The following is a 20,037-nucleotide window of genomic DNA, read 5'->3' as shown; positions in this document are numbered from 1 at the left end:
TTTAGCTGGTATTTATAATTAAGTAATATATTTAAATATTGGAAAAACTGATGAAATGTGGCTGCAAAGGAGATGGTTTTCTTTCTTTTCCCCCCTCCTGTGAACACTAGTTAAAAGCTATGGAAAGACTCAAGTTCAAGTCACTAAAAAACATTACTACTTTCCAATTAGATGAGCATTAAGATTGGGGAAATCATAAAACTGTTAGAATTTTATTCTGATATTACTCTGTGTCTGCCTTTTTATTTCATTTTAAAGAACCAGGAATTGGAAATGATAGACATTGTTCTGCTTCATGTGAGAAAGATGATGTCAGACTCTTACTCAAAGAGAGGGCCTTGCCCTATGTTAAAAGATGTGTGAATGAATGTATATTTATATATGTTACGCAAAAATAACAAATTTTAGGTATATCTTTTTATGATTTCTTGCTTTATTTTGATTAACCTGGTTTCTGACTTGATCCCATTGGAAAAGAGAATGTCTACTGTTCTGGTTAAGTTTAGAGCCTCTTTTGATGATTTGGTTTGATTTCAGTTTAGTGGTTTTAGGAAATAGATTTTACTTTGTACATGGTGTCAATTTAATACAACCAACACTAGTAGGGCTTTTGAAATTGGGCTTATGAAGCAAATTAAGATGGCTCATTCTGGAGTCACCTTCAGTTTAGTAGTTTCCTTGGTTCCTCTTGCAGACTCCCAGCATATTGAGAGAGACCTAATTCCCTTGTTTTACAAATGAGGAAACCGAGGCCTTGTCAGTGGTAAATTGTGTAGGGTGGCAGAGTGAAGAGGGCAGAGGCACAGTGATGGAACCTTCCCCCCAGCCTCTTCCATTGGGTGGACTTCTCTGGTGACAGTATTGACCGGTGCGCTTCCCTTTGTGACAGGACCAACCTGGAGGCTTTGCAGAAGAAGCTGGAGGAGCTGGAGCTCGATGAGCAGCAGCGGAAGCGCCTTGAGGCCTTTCTTACCCAGAAGCAGAAGGTGGGGGAACTGAAGGACGATGACTTTGAGAAGATCAGTGAGCTGGGTGCTGGCAATGGTGGTGTGGTGTTCAAGGTCTCCCACCAGCCGTCCGGCCTGGTTATGGCCAGAAAGGTGAGGCTGCCTTTAAAAAAAAAAAAAAAATGACTGAATCAAGTTTGCTAGGTAAACATGTAATTGATTTATCTCTTAGAAGACCTGAGGACCTGGGACCTGGGGGCCTGAGGCAAGGGTAGAAGGAAGACTGGCTTTTCACTCAGTACCTTTTGTGCTATTTGAATTTCAAACTCATGTTATCTATCAGATTATAGGTAAACACATTAATGATGTGTTAGTGTATCCCATCCCCAGACTGGAAAATAATAGCAAGGGATCCTTTGTGTTTGCTATTGATCAAGTGCAGGATAAGCTGCTTTCATTTACCCAGCCCCAGTGATAGACAAAGCACCCACTTTCAGTTGTTTCCCCTTTCTTCAGCTCTGCCAGTGGTCCCCCTCATTTCCCTCCAGTGTAACATCTCTGCTCCCCACCACATGGCATGCGGTCTTCCCTTCCTGTCTACCCTGGGTCCTTCTCTTTCTGAACACAGCCCCTTGCCCCAGTGCAGTTGGCCCCTTCATGTTCTTAACACGTGGTCCTTCCTGTCCATATATGTTTGCTTGTGCTGTTCATCACTTCAAAGAGTCTGCATCTTCAAGGTCCACCTCTTGTCCAGCTTGCACTAGCTGCTGCAGCTCACAGATAACCACCGCTTCCGTGTCCTCTGGCACTCCTTGTCTGTGGCTCTTTTTAGAAGTTCAGCCTTATTCGGAAACCATTTCATGTTTCTGCCTCCCTGGCTGAAACGGGACAAATTAGGGGGATATTTATATAAGGTGGCACCTGAGGACTTGACTAAATCTCAACCACATTAGGCTCCTGGGGTCAAAGAGAAATCTCTTGGGCAGCTCAGGTCAGCATACCCAGTTCCTCATTTCTTTCTACTTCTATAACCCTTGAGAATCAACCAAGTTCTCAAGGCCACTTTCATTTCATCTCTCAGCTTCACAGGTCGTTTTTGGGGAAACCTGCCCTTCAACTTTGTTCTTGGGACGGTGAGTCCTTCTTTCTCAGTTTTGGCTCCTAGGAGCAGAGGCACAGCTGGCCCTCCCCTGGTTACAGGTCCTCAAGTGCTAACATCTGCCTTGATATGTTGGCACTCAGTGCTTTGGTTGGGAGGAAACTTGTTTGTTAAAACTTGCCTGTTTCCTCTTATCCTACCTTCAAGAGCTTAAGCATTTAAGAAAGTTGCATCCATCCATCTATCCATTTGTATATTTTTAAACCCTCTCTTCCTCCCACCTTTCTTTCCCTAGCTAATTCACCTGGAGATCAAACCTGCGATCCGGAACCAGATAATAAGGGAGCTGCAGGTTCTACATGAGTGTAACTCCCCATACATTGTGGGCTTCTATGGTGCATTCTACAGCGATGGAGAGATCAGCATCTGCATGGAACATATGGTATGTGACCACCCGTTGGCCTCTGAAGCCTGGGAGTTGGGTAGCTTTGGTCTAATATTTAGTCCGAGAGGTTCTGGGGTTATGAAGATGAGTGAAACAGTCCCTGCTCTCAGAGAGATTATAATCTGCTTTAAGGGCAGCCTGAAGGGGTATTTGGACATGTAGAGAGGTTATCCCACCTGGATACACAACAGAGCATGTGACCTCTCGTTTATGGGCTAATCATATGTTTGTGAACTGCCAGTTTTTCTTACCACTAGCAGCCTGGACCTTTTTTCTCTTCCCACTGACTAACAAAAACAATAATAGTGTTAGCAACACTAATAATGATAAACTAATTTTTATTGGGTATGCTTTATCAAGCACTACCTTAAGCAAATTAATATTTTATTACATTTTCACAACAATCTTATTGTGTGCGTGTTACAAATGAGGAAACAAGCTCAGAGAAATGGAATAATTTGCCCAAGGTCATGCAGCTAGTCAGTGTTACTGGTAGAATTTAAACTGATGCAGTCTGACCTCAGTGCTTGTGCTTGAGGAATCTACTGGATAGTGATTGGAGCTCTGTTTCCTTCTTGCTGCCTAGAACTTCAAAGAGAGAGAGGCTGGCTTCATGGTTGCTATTTTCTTCTGTCCCCATCAGGCAGCACGGCACAGGAGACTTCAACACAAAATCCAAATAGACAGTTTGTGTTGTTTGCCACTGTGTCCCTAAAGCCCAGAGTAGTCCTGGCACACAGCAGGTGCTCAGTAATTATTTGTTTCCTGGTTGTCACTGCCTCATCATGACCTTGGGCAAATTTCTTTATCTTTTTGATTCTCAGTTTTTTCATCTGTAAAATGGCCACTATTACCCTATACTAACATTCTGTGTTTCTATGGTTTTTGGCTCTTACAGCCTGTCAAGGATTTACATTAGTTAATTTACATGGGTTCAGCCTCACAAACCATTATTTATAGTGCCAGTTTTGAGCAAGGTGCCACATGAGCTGAGAGGTAGAGACATTGAGAGTAGCATCTCTGCCCCTAGAGCTGCCCCACACTGATACTCCTCACTGATGCTCATGTGAGGAGTATCATTGTGGACATGAGGGCTTTTGAGCACCAGGTATGTGTCATTTCATGCCTGCTGTCTTCTGATCCATTAGAAATTCTTTCCTCCAAATCTTTCACCCAGAATTCTCCCTTTATTAGGGAAAACAGGAGGCTATTTGTGGAGTGAGCATGGTTGAACTTCATGGTGCTTGCTTTACAGGTTAGGATTAGGTTCAGATATTTATAGGCAGTGGCCTATTCATTTATTCAGACCTTGCTGGAACTTCTTGTAATAGCTTTACATGGTCTCTCGCCATGTAGAGGACAGTCTGTTCAATTTACCTTAAATTGACCTGCTTTTAGGCTTTCTTATTCTGGAATCCTTCATTTCTAAAGCCCTTGGCCAGGGTCTGCCTTTCCTAGAGATAAGCTGTGTGTGCACTGCCCCATCTGAATTCTGATACCCCAGGGGTAAATGAGTGCTCCCTGATCAAAACAGGAATGCTCTTGTCTTTGGGGACGTAGATTTCTGCTCTGCTGGTAGCTGGGCAACCAGAGGACTGGCGACTCAGGGTTGATGGTTCTCATGCAATAGCAAAGCTTTTGAGCTCCCCCCCACCCCGATAAATCATTTATCTCTTCTATAGAAAAGCTTCACAAAAACACCATTGACTTGGTTAATCAGCTTCTAAAAATAAGCACAGTTTCAGCGGCTTTAGTCAGTGAAGGCAAGTCCTTGGCAACAGTGAAGCAGAATTAAAAGGTTGTGAGGTGAGTTGCAGGCAATTCTGGGTAATCCTGACTGTGGTTCATGCTTCTTAAATCTTGCTAATTCCATTGTTCACACTATAACTCTGCTTATAGCTCAGACGGAGGTGAAAGGAAATATTTCCTTTTTATTAGAAATATTTACCACAACTCCCAGGGAAAGTGTAAACCAAGACAGTTAGCTACCCTCTATGCTAGGTTGTAGAACCTGAGCACCACAGGGTTAGCTTTTCTACTTTTTTTTTTTAAAATATTTTTATTGATTTCAGAAAGGAAGGGAGAGGAAGAGAGAGATAGAAACATCAATGATGAGAGAGAATCATTGATTGGCTGCCTCCTGCAGGTCCCCTACTGGGATTGAATCCGCAACCCAGGCATGTACCCTTGACCGGAATTGAACCTGGGACCTTTCAGTCCACAAGCCGACGCTCTATCCACTGAGCCAAAATGGCCAGGGCTAGCTTTTCTACTTTATTCAAATCAGATTTTGACAGAGTTGTCTTGTGACTTTGTTTTAAGTCTTCCCTGAGAATTCAAACAGAGGATCTGAAACCACATTCAGTTGGAAGCAAAATAGAAATGTCTGGGAAACTTTCTGCACTGGAATTCCTCTTCCCATCAGTAAAGGAAATCGAGAGGTGCCAGCTGACTTGGGAGTGGTTACTTGGGCTATTTGTGTTGTCTTGATTTGGACACCAGGAGCCTGTGGCATTATGAAGGCAGCCAGGCTCACAGGATGATTCCCACCTTGCCCTGAGGAGGACTCTTCCAAGGGCTCTTGGAAAATAAGTGTGTTTACAGGGGAGTTCTGTTTGGTCCTAGATTCATAATTCCATTCTTGTATCTGTGTGGAGATTATGGCATGTTTGATGTTTTAGGTTGAATTTCACAATCTTCTACCATGCTCTTTGGTGGACTGACCTGATCCACCATTAGGTAGTTGTGCTAGGAAGTTTATTATGACTAGAAGTGAAATATATTCAGGGTGGTTAGTGTGCTTTTGAGAATCCACACCTGTACTATTTTCTTTCTTTTTTATCCTCACCCAAGGAGTGAGGATATTTTTTCCATTGATTTTTAGAGAGAGTGGAAAGGAGTGGGGGAAAGGGATGCAGTTGTTTCCATCTTAAAATACCCTGGTGGGATTCCCATCCTTTTGCTTCCATAAAATCAACTCTTGGTTCCTTGGTGGGGCTCTGTGATCTGGCCACAGCCGGCCATTTCCAGCCTGATCCATCACTGTATTTCTTCATGTATCCACAGTGAAATGAACCACTTGTCATTCCATGCAATTTAATGCTTCTGTGCTTTTGATCTTAGTGAAATACACTGTTCTTTTCTCCCCTTGCTCCTCTCCTGTTCCAGGTGTGAAAATCATATTCATTTTTTGAGTAATATTTCAGCTCAAATGCCATTTTTTAAAAAATATATATTTTATTGATTTTTCACAGAGAGGAAGAGAGAGGGATAGAGAGCTAGAAACATCGATGAGAGAGAAACATCGATCAGCTTGCCTCCTGCACACCCCCCACTGGGGATGTACCTGCAACCAAGGTACATGCCCTTGACCGGAATCGAACCTGGGACCCTTGAGTCCGCAGGCCGACACTCTATCCACTGAGCCAAACCGGTTTCGGCTCAAATGCCATTTTTAAGTCAGAATTACTTTTCCCTTCTTCTGCACATCTACAACACTTTTCTATACATTTTTTTTTTATATTTTATTAAGAGATGTATATTTTCCATGTTAGTTTGTAAAGTTATTGAGAGTAGAAACTAGGTCCTTTTCATATCTCTGTCTGCCATAGAACCTGACATAGCCCATAACACTTGGTAGGATTGTGGAATGAATGTATTGATTTCTGACATTTTAAACATTTTTATTAATTATGATTTGTTAGGATAATACCAAATGCAAGTTGTGACTTATATGATAGTGATAAAATGGCTAACATTGATTGAGCACTTACTGTGTGCTAGACATTTTTCTTCATGCTTTCTATGATTAGCTTCTTTAATACTTATAATAGCCCTATGATTATTATAATAGCCTTATAATTATGATCACCCCCAATTAATAAGTTGTTTAACTTGGTGGTCAAAGTCCCCTAGATAGTAAGCAGCAGAGTTGGGATTCAGATTTAGACAATTTGCCTTTAGAGGCTGCACTACTAATCATTACACTATAGTGTCAGTACAATGCAAATCAGGTTGTTTTTTTTGACAACTGAATTAGTAATTTAATGATTATTCACAGGATTTGAGTAACTATTTATTTGATAACCCTCCCAATGTTTTGCATTTATATAATATTTGATATCTGGAACAAACCAAAGGGTATCCTTCTAGGAGGATTTGCCATGTATGTGATTCACTTTCCTCATGAAGTTTAACACTTGAATGAATAGTTAGAAACATTATCACTAATTGGTTTGGTACTCTTTTTCTTAGGATGGGGGTTCCTTGGATCAAGTCCTGAAGAAAGCTGGAAGAATTCCTGAACAAATTTTAGGAAAAGTTAGCATTGCTGTGAGTATATTGTGAACTTTTTCTTCCAAGTCCCCTCATTGATAAGTTAATGACTTGGTAGGAAATAAACAAGGGAGGAAGCTAGGAAGTCAACAAGGAAAAGTTTGTAAGAAAATGGGGTTTACTCATTAGAATATTCCCTATGCAATTCTCTCTCAAATTAAAATTAGAAAAGTGACTCTCTCTATGATAAAATCTATATCTTGAAAAATACGATAAGGTATCCAAAAGAATTATCATTTGTGGCATCAGAAAGCCTCTTTTTCATTGCCGATTTAGAAAGAAATGAATTTAAATAAAGTGATTTTAAAAAATAAATATATTTTTTATTGATTTTAAAGAGGAAGGTAGAGGGAGAGAGAGACAGAAACATCAATGATGAGAGAGAAACATTGATTGACTGCCTCCTGCGTGTCCCCCACTGGGGATTGAGCCCACAACCTGGGTGTGTTCCCTGACCAGAATCGAACTGTGACCTTCTGTTTCATAGGTGGATGCTTAACCACTGAGCAACACTGGCTGGGCCAAGTAAAGTGATTTTTAATGTTTAAACTTGCAATAATAAATTTTACTTAAAAATAATACTCTATATGCCATGTAAAAAGATGGTTTCTTGATAAGGCAGGTTGAAAAAAAACGAAAGAATAAAAAATAAGAGGAGGCAAATTTGTGATGTTAGATAAAATATTTTCTAGGTCATTTTAAAATAGAGCTATTGAATATTTTCTAAACACCACCATTTCCTATCTTTTCACATTCTCTTTCCTGTAGGTAATAAAAGGCCTGACATATCTGAGGGAGAAACACAAGATTATGCATAGAGGTAAGAACTTACTTGCTAGTTGTTATTTTTAAAATTTTATCTGAAATCTAAAAGTTGTTGCATCCTCTTTTGTGTTTTGGTGTAATAAAGGCCATTTAATAATATTTTAAATTTTTATTACAAGTCTTTGGCTATGTAGCTTGATGGCTGGAACAGCAAGTTCCACCCTCTTCTTGGTCTATTGTACACCTGTTACCTGAAGCTGTAACGGGCATAAAGGGCAGCAAGCTCATCATAGAGATTCTGCTAGAATTTAGTTACCAGCCCCCAGTGTCATTGACTGCTTGCTGGACTAGATTGTGTATAGGCCCAAAGCCATGACTAGATCTGAGTTTGACTGCAATGAGATTGTGGTTTTAATTACATTACAAAACACCTAGGTTCTAAAGACACTGATGACTATATGTTATTGAGGATGTGGAGCAGTTGGAACTCTCAGATACTTCTGGGTAGGAATGTAAAATGGTACAGTTATGTTGGAAAACAGCTTATCAGTTTCATAAATGTTCAGCATGTACCTACTATACATTCAGCTGTCTCATTCCCAGGATTTACCCTAAAGAAGTAAAAGTAGCCCAGCTGGTGTGGCTCAATGGTTGAGCATTGACCTATGATCCAAGCGGTCACGGTTTGATTCCCAGTCAGGGCACATGCCTCGGTTTCAGGCTTGTGCCCTGAGAGGTGTGCAGGAGGCAGCTGATCGATGATTCTCTCTCATTATTTCTATCTCTTCCTCTCTCTGAAATCAATAAAAATATATTTTAAAACAAACAAACAAAAGCGTATGTCCAGTCAGGGACTTGTTCATGAATATTCATATTAGTTTTATTTGTAATAGACAAAAACTAGAAACAACCCGAATGTCCATCAGTGGTTGAATGGATAAACGAATTGTGTTTATCCATAAAGAGGATACTACTTTGCAATAAAAAGAATAAACCATTGATACATGGAACAATATGGATGAATCTTAAAAGATGCCTAGTGAAAGAGACAAAAAACATATACTATGTGATTCCATTTATATAATTCCAGAAGTTGCAAATCTGTAGTGACAAAATGCAAATCAATTGTGCATAGTGAATGAGGGGAAGGGAAGGACAGGAAGAATTACAAAGGAACATAAAGAAACTTCTTGGGGTGATAGATATGTTTATAATCTAGATTGTGGTGATGGTCACATTTATTCATCAAATGATATACTTTAAGTATATGGATTTATTATATTAAAATTATATAGCAGTAAAGCTATAAGAAAACAAAAAGCAAAAAAGTAAGTCAAGTTGCTAAAAACCAGTGATAAAGAGAGAGTCTTAAAAACATCCAGGGAGCCCTGACCAGTTTGGCTCAGTGGATAGAACATCGGCCTGTGGACTGAAGGGTCCCAGGTTCAATTCCGGTCAAGGGCATGTACCTTGGTTGCGGGCACATCCCCAGTAGAGGGTGTTCAGGAGGCAGCTGATCGATGTTTCTCTCTCATAGATGTTTCTAACTCTCTATCCCTCTCCCTTCCTAATTTTTTTATTAAAAAATCAATAAAATACATAAAAAATAAAACATCCAGGGAAAAGGACAACCACTTTAGAAAATAGCTTGGTAGTTTCTTTAAAAATTAAGCTTCACTTTTCAATATTGACCTAAGAGCAATGAAAATAAAGGCCTGTATACAAATGTTCACACAAAGGCTTGTATACAAATGTTCATAGCATCTTTATTCCTAATAGACCCAAACTAGAAACAATCAATGTTTATCACCTCGTGGGTAAACAAACAAATTTTGATATATTCAAACAACAGAAAACAACTCAACAATAAAAATGAACACTTTTGATAAACACAACTTGGAGAATCTCAAAAACATTCTATGTGAAAGAGGCCTCACACAAAAGAGTACATATTGTATGAATCCATTTATATGAAACTAGAGGCCTGATGCACGAAGATTCATGCAAGAATAGGCCTTCCTTTCCCTGGCTGCTGGCACCCGGGACCCAGGCCTTCACTCTGGCCGCCTCCTTCTGCCTTCGCTCTGGCCCGGAGCCACCTTCACGCGCTGCCCAGAGGTCCGGAGCTGCTGGGGGGGGGGGGGGGGGGGCGGAATGCCTGTGTCGTCGCCATGTGATGATGCAAGCATCCCGGCCCGGCCCCAGCATCTTTGTTGCGTCAATTTGCATATTCCCTTCTTATTGGCTGTGGGTGCTGCCATCTTTGTTGCGGAGTGACGGCCAGTTTGCATATTCCATCTTTATTAGATAGGATTCTAGAACAGAGAGAATTAATCCACAGTAACAAAGTAAATCAGTGATTACCTGAGGATCGGGGGGGGGGGAGTGGGGGTAGGGATGGTAGCGTGGGGATTAACTTCAAAGGGGCATGAAGGAACTTTCTGGAGTAATCAAAATATTAAATGTTGATTTTGGTGGTGGGTTCATAGATATGTACTTTTTTTTTTCCAAAATGCATCAAATTATACACTTAAAATGCAGAAATATAAGAAAGCCTTCTGCTTTCTAATTGCACTGGCTACCATTTTGTCCTCTTTCCACTGATGGGAGTTATGTTATGGCTTAGGGGAAAGCAGTTTTCCAGCAGTTTATGGCCCTTAATCTGTGGTTAAGATCTGAATTCCATGTTAGAATATTTTAGTGCAATGAGTGGATGATTCCTGAAAACCTGAGTTAGGGTGAGAATGAGAGAGTCTGCCTGCCTCTGTCTTTAGGTCTCCTTGCTGCCAGTGAGTTCTTCCTCTGGTCTAAATACTATATTCTTTCTTGATGAAATTTAAAATTCTGTTCTTCACATTCTGTCTGTAAAGAAAGATAAGGAAGAATAAAGAAGCTTTTTCTCTGCCTCAAATTTTCACTAACTCCTACTTGTTGATATTGAGTTGCTGGTGATAGCTTAGTGATGATTTCAATTAGCTTTTGCTGTGTAATGAACAACCCCAAAATTTAGTAGTTTAAAAAAAAACCCAGTTTATTACTTTCTATAATCCTGTGAGTTGGCAGGGCCTGTCTCCCTGTGTTTTTACTCATCTTCTGGGAGGTTAAAGCCCTTGCTTGTTCCCATAATGGCCTTAGGGTTTTAGTAGCAAGAGGTCGGTAACCCCAATAGTCAACCACCGTGGAAGGCTCTGATTATGTCAGGTTTGTTACTGCCCTGTTGGCTAAAGCAAGTCACGTGGCCAAGACAAGATTCAGTGTAGTGGGATAGACCTCTGTCTTGTTGGGAGGAGCTACAAAATATCATGGCCAATTTTTTCACTCTGTCACAGTGATAAAAGCTCAGGGTTTGAATCCTCATTGTGCTACTTACTGTGTAACCTTGGGCAAATTATTTAACTTTTCCAAACCTCAGAAAAATGGGGAAAGTAGTGCCTATCTAAAGGATTGTGAGGATTATCCTATATAATAAAGAGGTAATATGCAAATTGATCATCACTCCAACACAAGATGGCGGCCCCCATGTGGTCACCTCCCAGAGGGGTCAGGGGTCAGTGCCTGTGAAGCATGCACTCCCAACAATCATTCAGGTATCAAGGGAACCACCCCTCCTGTTGTTGAGTGTTGGAGGCAGTTGGCACCGTGTTACCTAATCTAGCATGCAGAGACGACACTCAGATTTTAAATTATTAGGTTGAAAGTGATTTCTTTAGTGTGCCCTGCTCTAAGTAAAACTAATGTACAAAAATAACTTACAGCATAAGTTGCTCCAGAGGCAATTCTTTACTTTTTAAAAAACATTCAGTACAGGATCTTTCAACTGTAAATTTTCATAGAATCTTCACAAAGGCAAGCAAATCACAATTTGACTAAAACATTTATTTTTAGGAATGTGTCAGTGATACAAAAGTAGGCATGCCTGTACTTACAAATTACTGTTTAAGTGAGAAGAAGTAAATAATGTTATTTGGGGGGAAGACCAACTGTTTCATGTACCATTTATATAGTGTTTTATATTTTTTTTCAACTAGGTGTCTTAGGCCTAATGAGGATTAACACCTTGGGTGTGCACATGCCAATTTTCCTAACTTTCAAATGTCTTTATGCTTGGATGAGAATTTAGAGAAAGAGTGCCCCCCCCCCCCCCGTAACCGCCCCCCCTCCCCCATCATCCAGATCAGTGCTTGACCACTGATTGGCTCTGATTGGAGTGCCTGCCCACTCATGGACCAGTCATTGTGTCAGGGGACTAGAGTAGTTTGGCTGGCTGTCCTAGGTTATAAACCCACCTCAGTGGCCTAATAGATGGGGCCTAGTTGACATCCTAACTGAAACACTTACTGGGGAGGGGCATATCCCAAATGAAGAAGAGGACTTCTCCTACTAGAAGATGGGGAGGAGGAACGGATGCTGAAAGCAGACAAATTAGAAAAAAAAGTTTTCCACTATAAATACTATTAAGCATTGGGTCAGAAAGACAAAAAACTACTTAACATAAATCAAAACAATATTGAGCCTTTTAGGCAAGAGTGGACAAACTGTCGGCCCGCTGCCTATTTTTATATGGTTGCAAGCTAAGAATTGTTTTCCAGAATTTTGTGATGTGATCATTGTATGAAATTCACATTTTGATGTTTGTAAATTAAGTTTTATTGGGACACAGGCATGTTTACTTGTATAAGTGTTGTCTATGGCTGCTTTGGTGGTAATGAGAAAGTTTGTGAAAGAGACCATGTGGCCCTCAAAGCCTAAAATATTTGCTCTCTGATTGTTTACAGAAAAAGCTGCCTGACCACTGAGTTAAGGGGAAGAAGAATCCCCTGACTGAGGAAACTGGAATTGAATCACAAACTTAGATTTAAGTTTATCAGCTTTAAGTTCTTAATGAGGCCTAGCTGGTTTGCTCAGTGGATAGAGAGAGCTTCAACTTTCGGACTAAAGGACATACCCGGGTTGCGGGCTCGATCCCCAGAAGGGTGTGTGCACGAGGCAGCCAATCAGTGATTCTCTCTCATCATTGATGTTTCTATCTCTCTCTCCCTCTTCCTTCCTCTCTGAAATTAATAAAAATATTAAAAAAAAAACAAAAAAATAAGTTCTTAATGAAAACATGATGGATGACATAGGTAGGAAAGGGTTTTTCCCCCCTGACCCTGGAGCTCTGAAATGAATTAGCTACAAAGGTTTCTGTGTAGTCTTTTCTCTTTCTATGGCAGGAGGTCGAGGGTCCACTTCATCCAAAGCTGACTCCCAGGTGGTTAGGTTAAACTGTGTGTGTGGGAGAGGAGACTAGGATACAGCTCGGTTTCCTACCATTTAAAGCAGTGATTTGCATTGTTAGCCTGCCATTCTTCTTAGCCCACTCTAATTACCAAGGTTTTATTTTGATCAAGACCTTAAAGAAGCATTACATGATTTAGTTCAATACAGAGTTCATACAACTTAGCTCATAAATTCTTTCTGCCTTGGAGTTGCTGGCTGATGATCAATAAATGGTCAAGAACAGTGTTAAATTATGCCTCAACTTGTTTTTCTTTCCCTTCTATCTGATGAAACAATGTGTAACCTGTCTGATCTTTATGCCCAATATTGAATTAGTGGCCCAAGCCTGCCACATACTGGAAAGCCAGCCTAGATTTTTGAGCCAGACTGTAATTGGAACAAACCAGAGGACTCTTTAGAACTAGAGTATTTTTTAAAAAATATATATTTTATTGATTTTTTACAGAGAGGAAGGGAGAGGGATAGAGAGTTAGAAACATAGATGAGAGAGAAACATAGATCAGCTACCTCCTGCACACCCCCCACCGGAGATGTGCCTGCAACCAAGGTACATGCCCTTGACTGGAATTGAACCCGGGACCCTTGAGTCTGCAGGCCGACGCTCTATCCACTGAGCCAAACCAGCCAGGGAAGAACTAGAGTAGTTTTTACTTTGAGGCCATCCTGCTTGGAGTCCGTTCCAAAAGAGTTCCTTATTGCTCAGGGTAAAGTTTTATAAAAACAGGAATGTCTAGAGTCAGAATGAAATTTAAAGTTTCTTTGGAGACTATTAAGAGTTTTTTGGACCCTGTTCCTTTGGGACAGATGGGTATCCAAAGCACCTCATGGGTATCCCAGCAGCAGCTTCCAGAGGAACTGGGTCCTCAGCCACAGCCAGGATTTCAGCTTCTGAATCTTCCTGTCACTTCAGTCAGACTTGCTGTTAGCAGTGATAGGCAAGATCTGTAGTGGCCTGAGATTTTCTTTGTTTTGTTACTGTTTTACAGGCTGTTTGGTTATTAGATTCACATGTAATGAGTTTCTCTGACCTTTGCAAGTGATTTCCCTGCCTGCCAGGCTTTTTCTGAGATGTTGCCAGGCTTAACTGAGCAGAAACTCAGGGTTGCCCCTGAGGCTGCACATAGGATTCTGTCCTGAGTACAATCCTTGTGTGTGAGTATGCGTGTGTGTGTATGTGTGCCTGTGCACGCATGTGTAGATATTGTCTGTGTCTTGATTCATACGTTGGTCCGTGTGTCCAGGAGGCGGTCTGGTTGCACCTCTTCTTCCTTTCCCCACCTGTTTCATCCCCCAGCCATGCGGTGACAGCCTTAAGGTGGCAGTGAATCTATAGGGATATCAATTTCTCTGGACTCTGTCTACACTACCCCACCTTACACATGGAGAGAAACAGTGGCTAATTAGAAGCTGGCATCCAGTATGCTGGTCCCTTACTTAGAAATGAGAGTCACGTTCTCTCTAGAATTATCTCAGCTGCTAGACCCACAGCGATGATTATGGCTCCAGATGAGTTTGTCTTTCTCGTTCCTCAAGTGAGGCAATGGGAAGCTGGAGGAGGGAGAGTGCTTCCTCGAGGCCTTTGAGGAGAGCACCGAGGAGGAGGTGGTCAGTTTCCACCTGAAGCATTGGCTAGAGTGAGGAAGGAGCACTTCTTCCAAAGAAGTGTGTGTGGTGGGGAGAGGATTTTCTCGGTAGACTACACCAGGAATGTCTGTTACTTTTTGCTTACATTTGTCCTTAAATAGGCAAACACACTCTTCTAGTGCTTTTCTTTAGGGGCTTGTCCCAAGGTAGAAATTTCTGTGTCCGCTCCAGAGCTGTGAATGACTGGTGAGTGGCCTCTTGACCTCCTTTCTAGACTTCTTTGTTGAATCATGCTGAGCTGTGACCCAGGCACAAAGGGGGTAATGCCTTATTTTGGTGGAGCTTGGGTTTCCATAAATGCAGTGATGTTACTAGGAATTTTCTCCTACTCCATTTAAAAATGAACAAATCTCCAGCCTGCCTCTACCTTTTCTATTCCATTGTCTTTATTTTCCCTCTCCTCCTGCTGAGCAAAGTAAGTAGGTCTTCAGCAGGTCAAACAGGTTTTTAGCTAATTTTTCTTTTTTGAATGGCAGATGAGTATTCAAGATAGCCAACATTGTATTCCTGTCCACTGGGGTTGATTGGCTTTCTGATAGATTTGTGATATGTTTGTGTATATGTGTGTGTGTGTGTGTGTGTGTGTGTGTGTGTGTGTATGTGTATACACTGAGCATCCAGATTATTATGATATCTGAATGCATAATAATCTGGCCACTCAGTGTATATCCCATATAATAAAAGGCTAATATGCAAATTGTCCCCTTGACCAGGAGTTCGACCAGCAGGCAGGCAGGCCAACCGCCCATGTCTCCTCCCCCCTGGCCAGGCTGGCCGGACCCCACCCATGCACGAATTCATGCACCGGGCCTCTAATATATATATATATACTGAGTGGCCAGATTATTATGCACTCAGAGATCATAATAATCTGGCCACTCAGTGTATATATGTATATAATTGATTTCAGAGAAGAAGGGAGAGGGAGGGAGAGATAGAAACATCAATGATGAGAGAGAATAATTGATCAGCTACCTTCTGTATGCCCCACACTGGGGATCGAGCCCACAACCCAGTCATGTGCTTTGACTAGGAACCAAACCGTGACTCCCTGGTTCATAGGTCGACACTCAACCATTGAACCACATCAGCTGGGTGGAAATACACTACTTTAAGGCATGTTCTTTTAATGGAAAGGTTGTTTTATTATCTTTGGCAAGGAACTTACTTGAGCCTTAATTTCCATATCTGTAAAATGGGGATGCTCTGCCAAATATTATTATGGGTTATTAGAAATGAGAGGTCAGGGAATCTAGGACCCATAAGCATTTTCCTTTACTGTCCCTCTTTCTTTTTCTTCCCCCTTTTCCTTTTCTTCTCCTCTTTCTGTTTCTCTCTTTTGTGTAACCTCTATTTGTTTTGGTCAGGCTTTTACTACATCCTATTTTAAAAATTTACAGTTTCTTAGAATGGTGTGTTAGTGAAAGCCAAGTTCTGACTCTTGCAGTATCCTCTCTTGTTTATTGTCAGCGTTTGTGTCCTTTTGGGTCAGAAATGAGTAGTGAATTTGCAGAGGAGGGGTGCACAAAGTCGAGACTAAAAGCATTTCAAAATTAATGCATCTTGGGAGGGAAGTAAAAAATTTTAATGCAGTTACTGGACTTGGTTGCAAAACTCTTGAAAGTGATGAGAGATAAAAAAGCTGCTTGTTAGGACCTGGAATGCGTGCTTCGAAGGCTCCCTGTTGAACTCGGTTGTTAATCGGAAGGAGGTGGAAACAGCCTCTAGTTCCTGCTGTTTCTTGCAGTTAGGCTTGTCAAGGCGGATAAGGAGCTGGAGCTCAGAAGGAAGCGTGCACTCGCTAAGCCAGAGCGGAGAATTATTTTCTCTCCCAGCCAGATTTCAACCTACCCCAAGTCAGATCCTATTCCCAGATAAAGCTTGTTATGTGAGTGACCCTTTCCCCAACCACAACTTTTAAAAATTGAGATTTTTTTTTGGTGTACAACATAATGATTTGATATGTTTATATATTGTGGAATGATTACCACAATAAGTTTAGTTAATATCTATCACCATATGTAGTTTTTTTCTTGTGATGAGAACTTTTAAGATCTATTCTCTTAGCAACTCTCAAATAGACAATACAGTATTTGTTAACTATAGCACTGTTACATCTCTGGGACTTACTTACCTGATAACTGGAAATTTCTACCTTTTGACCACCTTCACCCACAACTTAGTCATGGCTTTTCTGAAACTTTGGAGTATAACTCACTAGGATTTGCCATTTGATCTGTTGTCTAGAACCAGATTACCTAGGCTCTGGACAATCAGTCAAGAGTCTATGGGTTCTACTCTAGCCTCTGCCATTTAGTTCCCTGTGGAATTGTCAGGTAACTCCTGGACTCTGGACCTCAGTGTTTCTCATCTCCACAAAAGGTTTTTAATGCTTACTTCACAGCATTGTTGTGAGAATTAAAGGAGACACTATATTTAAAAGGCCTGGGGGGCGAGGGGAAGGCCTGGCATAGTAGGTGCTCTTTGACCCAGAGCTATTGTGGCATTTTCCCATGTCTGCTAGGCTTGCTGGCCTCCCATCCTCCCACCCTAGTCTTTCAGTTTTATTCATTTTGCTTAGGGGAGGCAATGAGGGGAGAGGAGCCACTTTTTAATGCTCTCGGGAAGGTTGAGTGGGAAAAACAGGTTTAGGTTATGGCTAAGTGAAGGGTTTGGGATTTTTTTTGAATTTTAATTAACTTTGCTGCTTAATTAGCTCCCTGAGGCCATGGATAACTGGAGGTGGCTCGGTGGAGACTGTTACTTGACTTATCAGGGTCAGCTACCTTTCCCTTCTCTTTCTTCATCTTTAGAGAAGGTTTATTAAGGGTCTGCCAGGCTTGCTAAGAAGAGGTCATTTTAAGCCATAAGTCATTATTTTAAAATCTCATGTGCCTTTTTTCTTTAACCTTTAACTCTGACTTATGCAAGATTATCTTACTTTTGAATTCAGCCATTGTCACAGATGAGCCAGAGTCTAGTGTCCAACTGTCCTCAGATTGTTTCTCTGGGGCCCCCATTTCTTCCCTCCATGTCTTCTCTTCTGTTTCTCTTCCGCTCCCACTTGCCTGCCCTGTTCCTCTGCCCTTCCGTTCCTCCATGTTCTTCCATCTTGCCTCCCCGCCTCTAATAGGTAATGCATCTTGTGATATCAGCCTAAACCAAACATAATGAGGTTACTCAAACATAGCACCCTGTGGGGGCTGATACTCACCTGCTTTATCTGCCTGATGGGGCCTTGCCACCTTGGCATCGGTCCTGGCTGGTTAGAAGGATTTAGACCAGCTGAGTCCATAGTGCCCTGGCCATTGCTCTTACTGTCACACACGTGTGCATGCGTTCTGGATGTTTGTTTGATTCTGTCTCTAATGGCAGTGGCCTTAAGACAGGGACAGGGACTGTGTCCTTTTTACTCACAGCTCAGTGCAGGCATTCTATAGGTGTTTACAGAATTAAAAAATGACCTGCAAACTTACTTAATTCAAATCTTTTGTTGTAGAGGGGTAGAAAATGCTTAGAAATTAAGTTGAAGTCATATGTTCTTGCGGGCGCGGGGGGCGTGCGGGCAAGGAGCTTTGGTTATTTCTGGGGCAGAAAATATCAGAGAAGAACATATTTTCTTCCTCTTGGCGTTCCCTAAAACCTCCTTGTTTGTTTTTGGAGGAAGGGTGATTACCCATCCTCATTGTTGCAGAGTCTGACCAGGACGAGAATATCAAACTTTAGCGTCTTGTGGGTTTCCTAGGGAGGCTTGTCAGCCTGGGAGCCTCGCGGGGTGGTGGACGCTTCCTTCAGAATGCAGCCTAGCCCACCAGGTGCTGAGGCTTCTCCTAGCCTCACTCTCTCTCTTTTTAAAAATCACTATTATTTTATTGATTTCAGAGAGGAAGGGAGAGGGAGAGAGATAGAAACATCAATGATGAGAGAGAATCATTGATTGGCTGCCTCCTGCACACTCCCTGCTGGGGATCGAGCCTGCAGCCCTTGACAGGAATCAAACCTGGGACCCTTTAGTCTGCAGGCCAATACTCTATCCACTGAGCCAAACCAGCTAGGGCCCTAACCTCACTCTCTTGATATTGAAGGGTCAAAAAGAGAACCCAAGGCCTGGAGAACCCAAGTAGGGAGGGACTGGGCCTATGATTTGAACAATATTTAAGTTGCTGCTAGGAAAGACATAGGAGGAAGCCAATTAAACCCTGGGCTCCAGGAGCAGGGAAGTATTCCACGTTGGGAAGGGACTCAGAAGAACTAGGCATGTAGAAGTGAGAAGGGTGAGTGGTAGAGGAGGATGCTTTAGATGTGTTATATTGTAAATCATCAAGCCAATATGAGACGCCTTAATAAGCCAAATTTTGGAGTCCTTTATTACACCGGTGGGCTTAGAGGAATATTGTATCCAAAGTCTAAGCAAAACATGGAGGAAGCTCTCTCTATTTATACTTTTTTTAGTCCTTTGTCTTCCAAATTTGGAATGAGACTTCTGGACATTCTGAGAAAGAAGCACTGTGTGCTGGGAAGGGGCCATGAGACCATATCATGGCCTGGTGCCAGCACCGACAACTCCATCTGGGACATAGTTTATGGCCTCTCTGGAATGGGAGTAGTCTTATTTTCCCTATTATTTAAGCAAGCAAGTGTTTATAGAAGCCAAAATAGCAGGGTTAAAGTTTCAAATAGCAGTTTTTACACAAGATGGAGGTTACTATGCTTCAGATGCAGGTGCCAGTAAAAGACAGCACAGTTAGAGAGGCAGGCAAGCCTGAGCCCAGAGGAGATGAGATGTGGAGAAGTAAGGAGGGATAATGGAAGGCTTGGAAAGGTATGCCAAGGGGCTTGGACTGTACTCTAAGGCAGACAGGAGCATTTGCAGGTGCTGTCCTGCTGGAGGGGGAAGATATGAGGAGCAGGGACAGAGGAAGGAGGCAATAGTAGAAAGCAAATGTGGATGCTGACAGTTGGGGGAACACTCTCTCTCTCTGATCTTGTCTGATATGTATCTCTTTTGTGCCTTCAGAGAAGAGCCCCAGTTGGCTGGGGCTGCCAGGGAGGAGTTTGCTCCAGCTTGGCTGCTCCAGCCACATGCTCTGGAGTTGAGGGATTTACTGTGCCCAGGTCTCCATGCACCTTCTTGTCAGGTTTCCGGGTCACCAGGAGGGGCCATGTGTAGTGCATCTGGCTCCTAGGACAGATGTGGTCCAAGCAGGAAAACGCCCCTCAGGGCTTCCCTCTGCTCCTTTCTGACCCTGCCCCCATCAGGGATCTTTGCAGCCTCCCAAGCAATGCTGTTCCCTGGGGCAGGTGGGGGAAAGTGTTGTTGACAGCCAGGGATAGAGGAAAATGTGTTACATAAGTTTGAAAAAAAGGAGGCTTGCTTGCCATGTGAATAGAAATCAGACAGAAGGCCAGCTTCAGCTACAGTGGCAGTGCAGTCACTCCTAAGCAGCAGTGACAGCCTGGAGGGAAGTGTCTGAGCCAGCAGAGGAAGGAGTCCTGGGCCTTGGGGGATGGGAGGAGGCTGG

General features: G+C 42.1%; 1 protein-coding gene across 3 annotated transcripts in view; it reads left to right on the top strand.

Annotated features, from left to right (window-relative positions):
- Positions 1 to 20,037, top strand: part of MAP2K1 (mitogen-activated protein kinase kinase 1) — a 69,970-nt gene that overhangs the window by 36,666 nt on the left and 13,267 nt on the right. For all 3 annotated transcript variants that reach the window (XM_028141870.2, XM_008139104.3, XM_054716110.1), the window contains exons 2-5: positions 890 to 1,100; positions 2,342 to 2,488; positions 6,746 to 6,823; positions 7,595 to 7,646. In XM_028141870.2, coding sequence (XP_027997671.2) covers positions 890 to 1,100; positions 2,342 to 2,488; positions 6,746 to 6,823; positions 7,595 to 7,646 — 488 coding nt within the window. The remainder of the gene's footprint in view (positions 1 to 889; positions 1,101 to 2,341; positions 2,489 to 6,745; positions 6,824 to 7,594; positions 7,647 to 20,037) is intronic.

Source organism: Eptesicus fuscus, chromosome 5 (genome assembly GCF_027574615.1).
Source record: "Eptesicus fuscus isolate TK198812 chromosome 5, DD_ASM_mEF_20220401, whole genome shotgun sequence".
NCBI lineage: Eukaryota > Metazoa > Chordata > Mammalia > Chiroptera > Vespertilionidae > Eptesicus > Eptesicus fuscus.
This window is presented reverse-complemented; position numbering and strand designations above follow the sequence as displayed.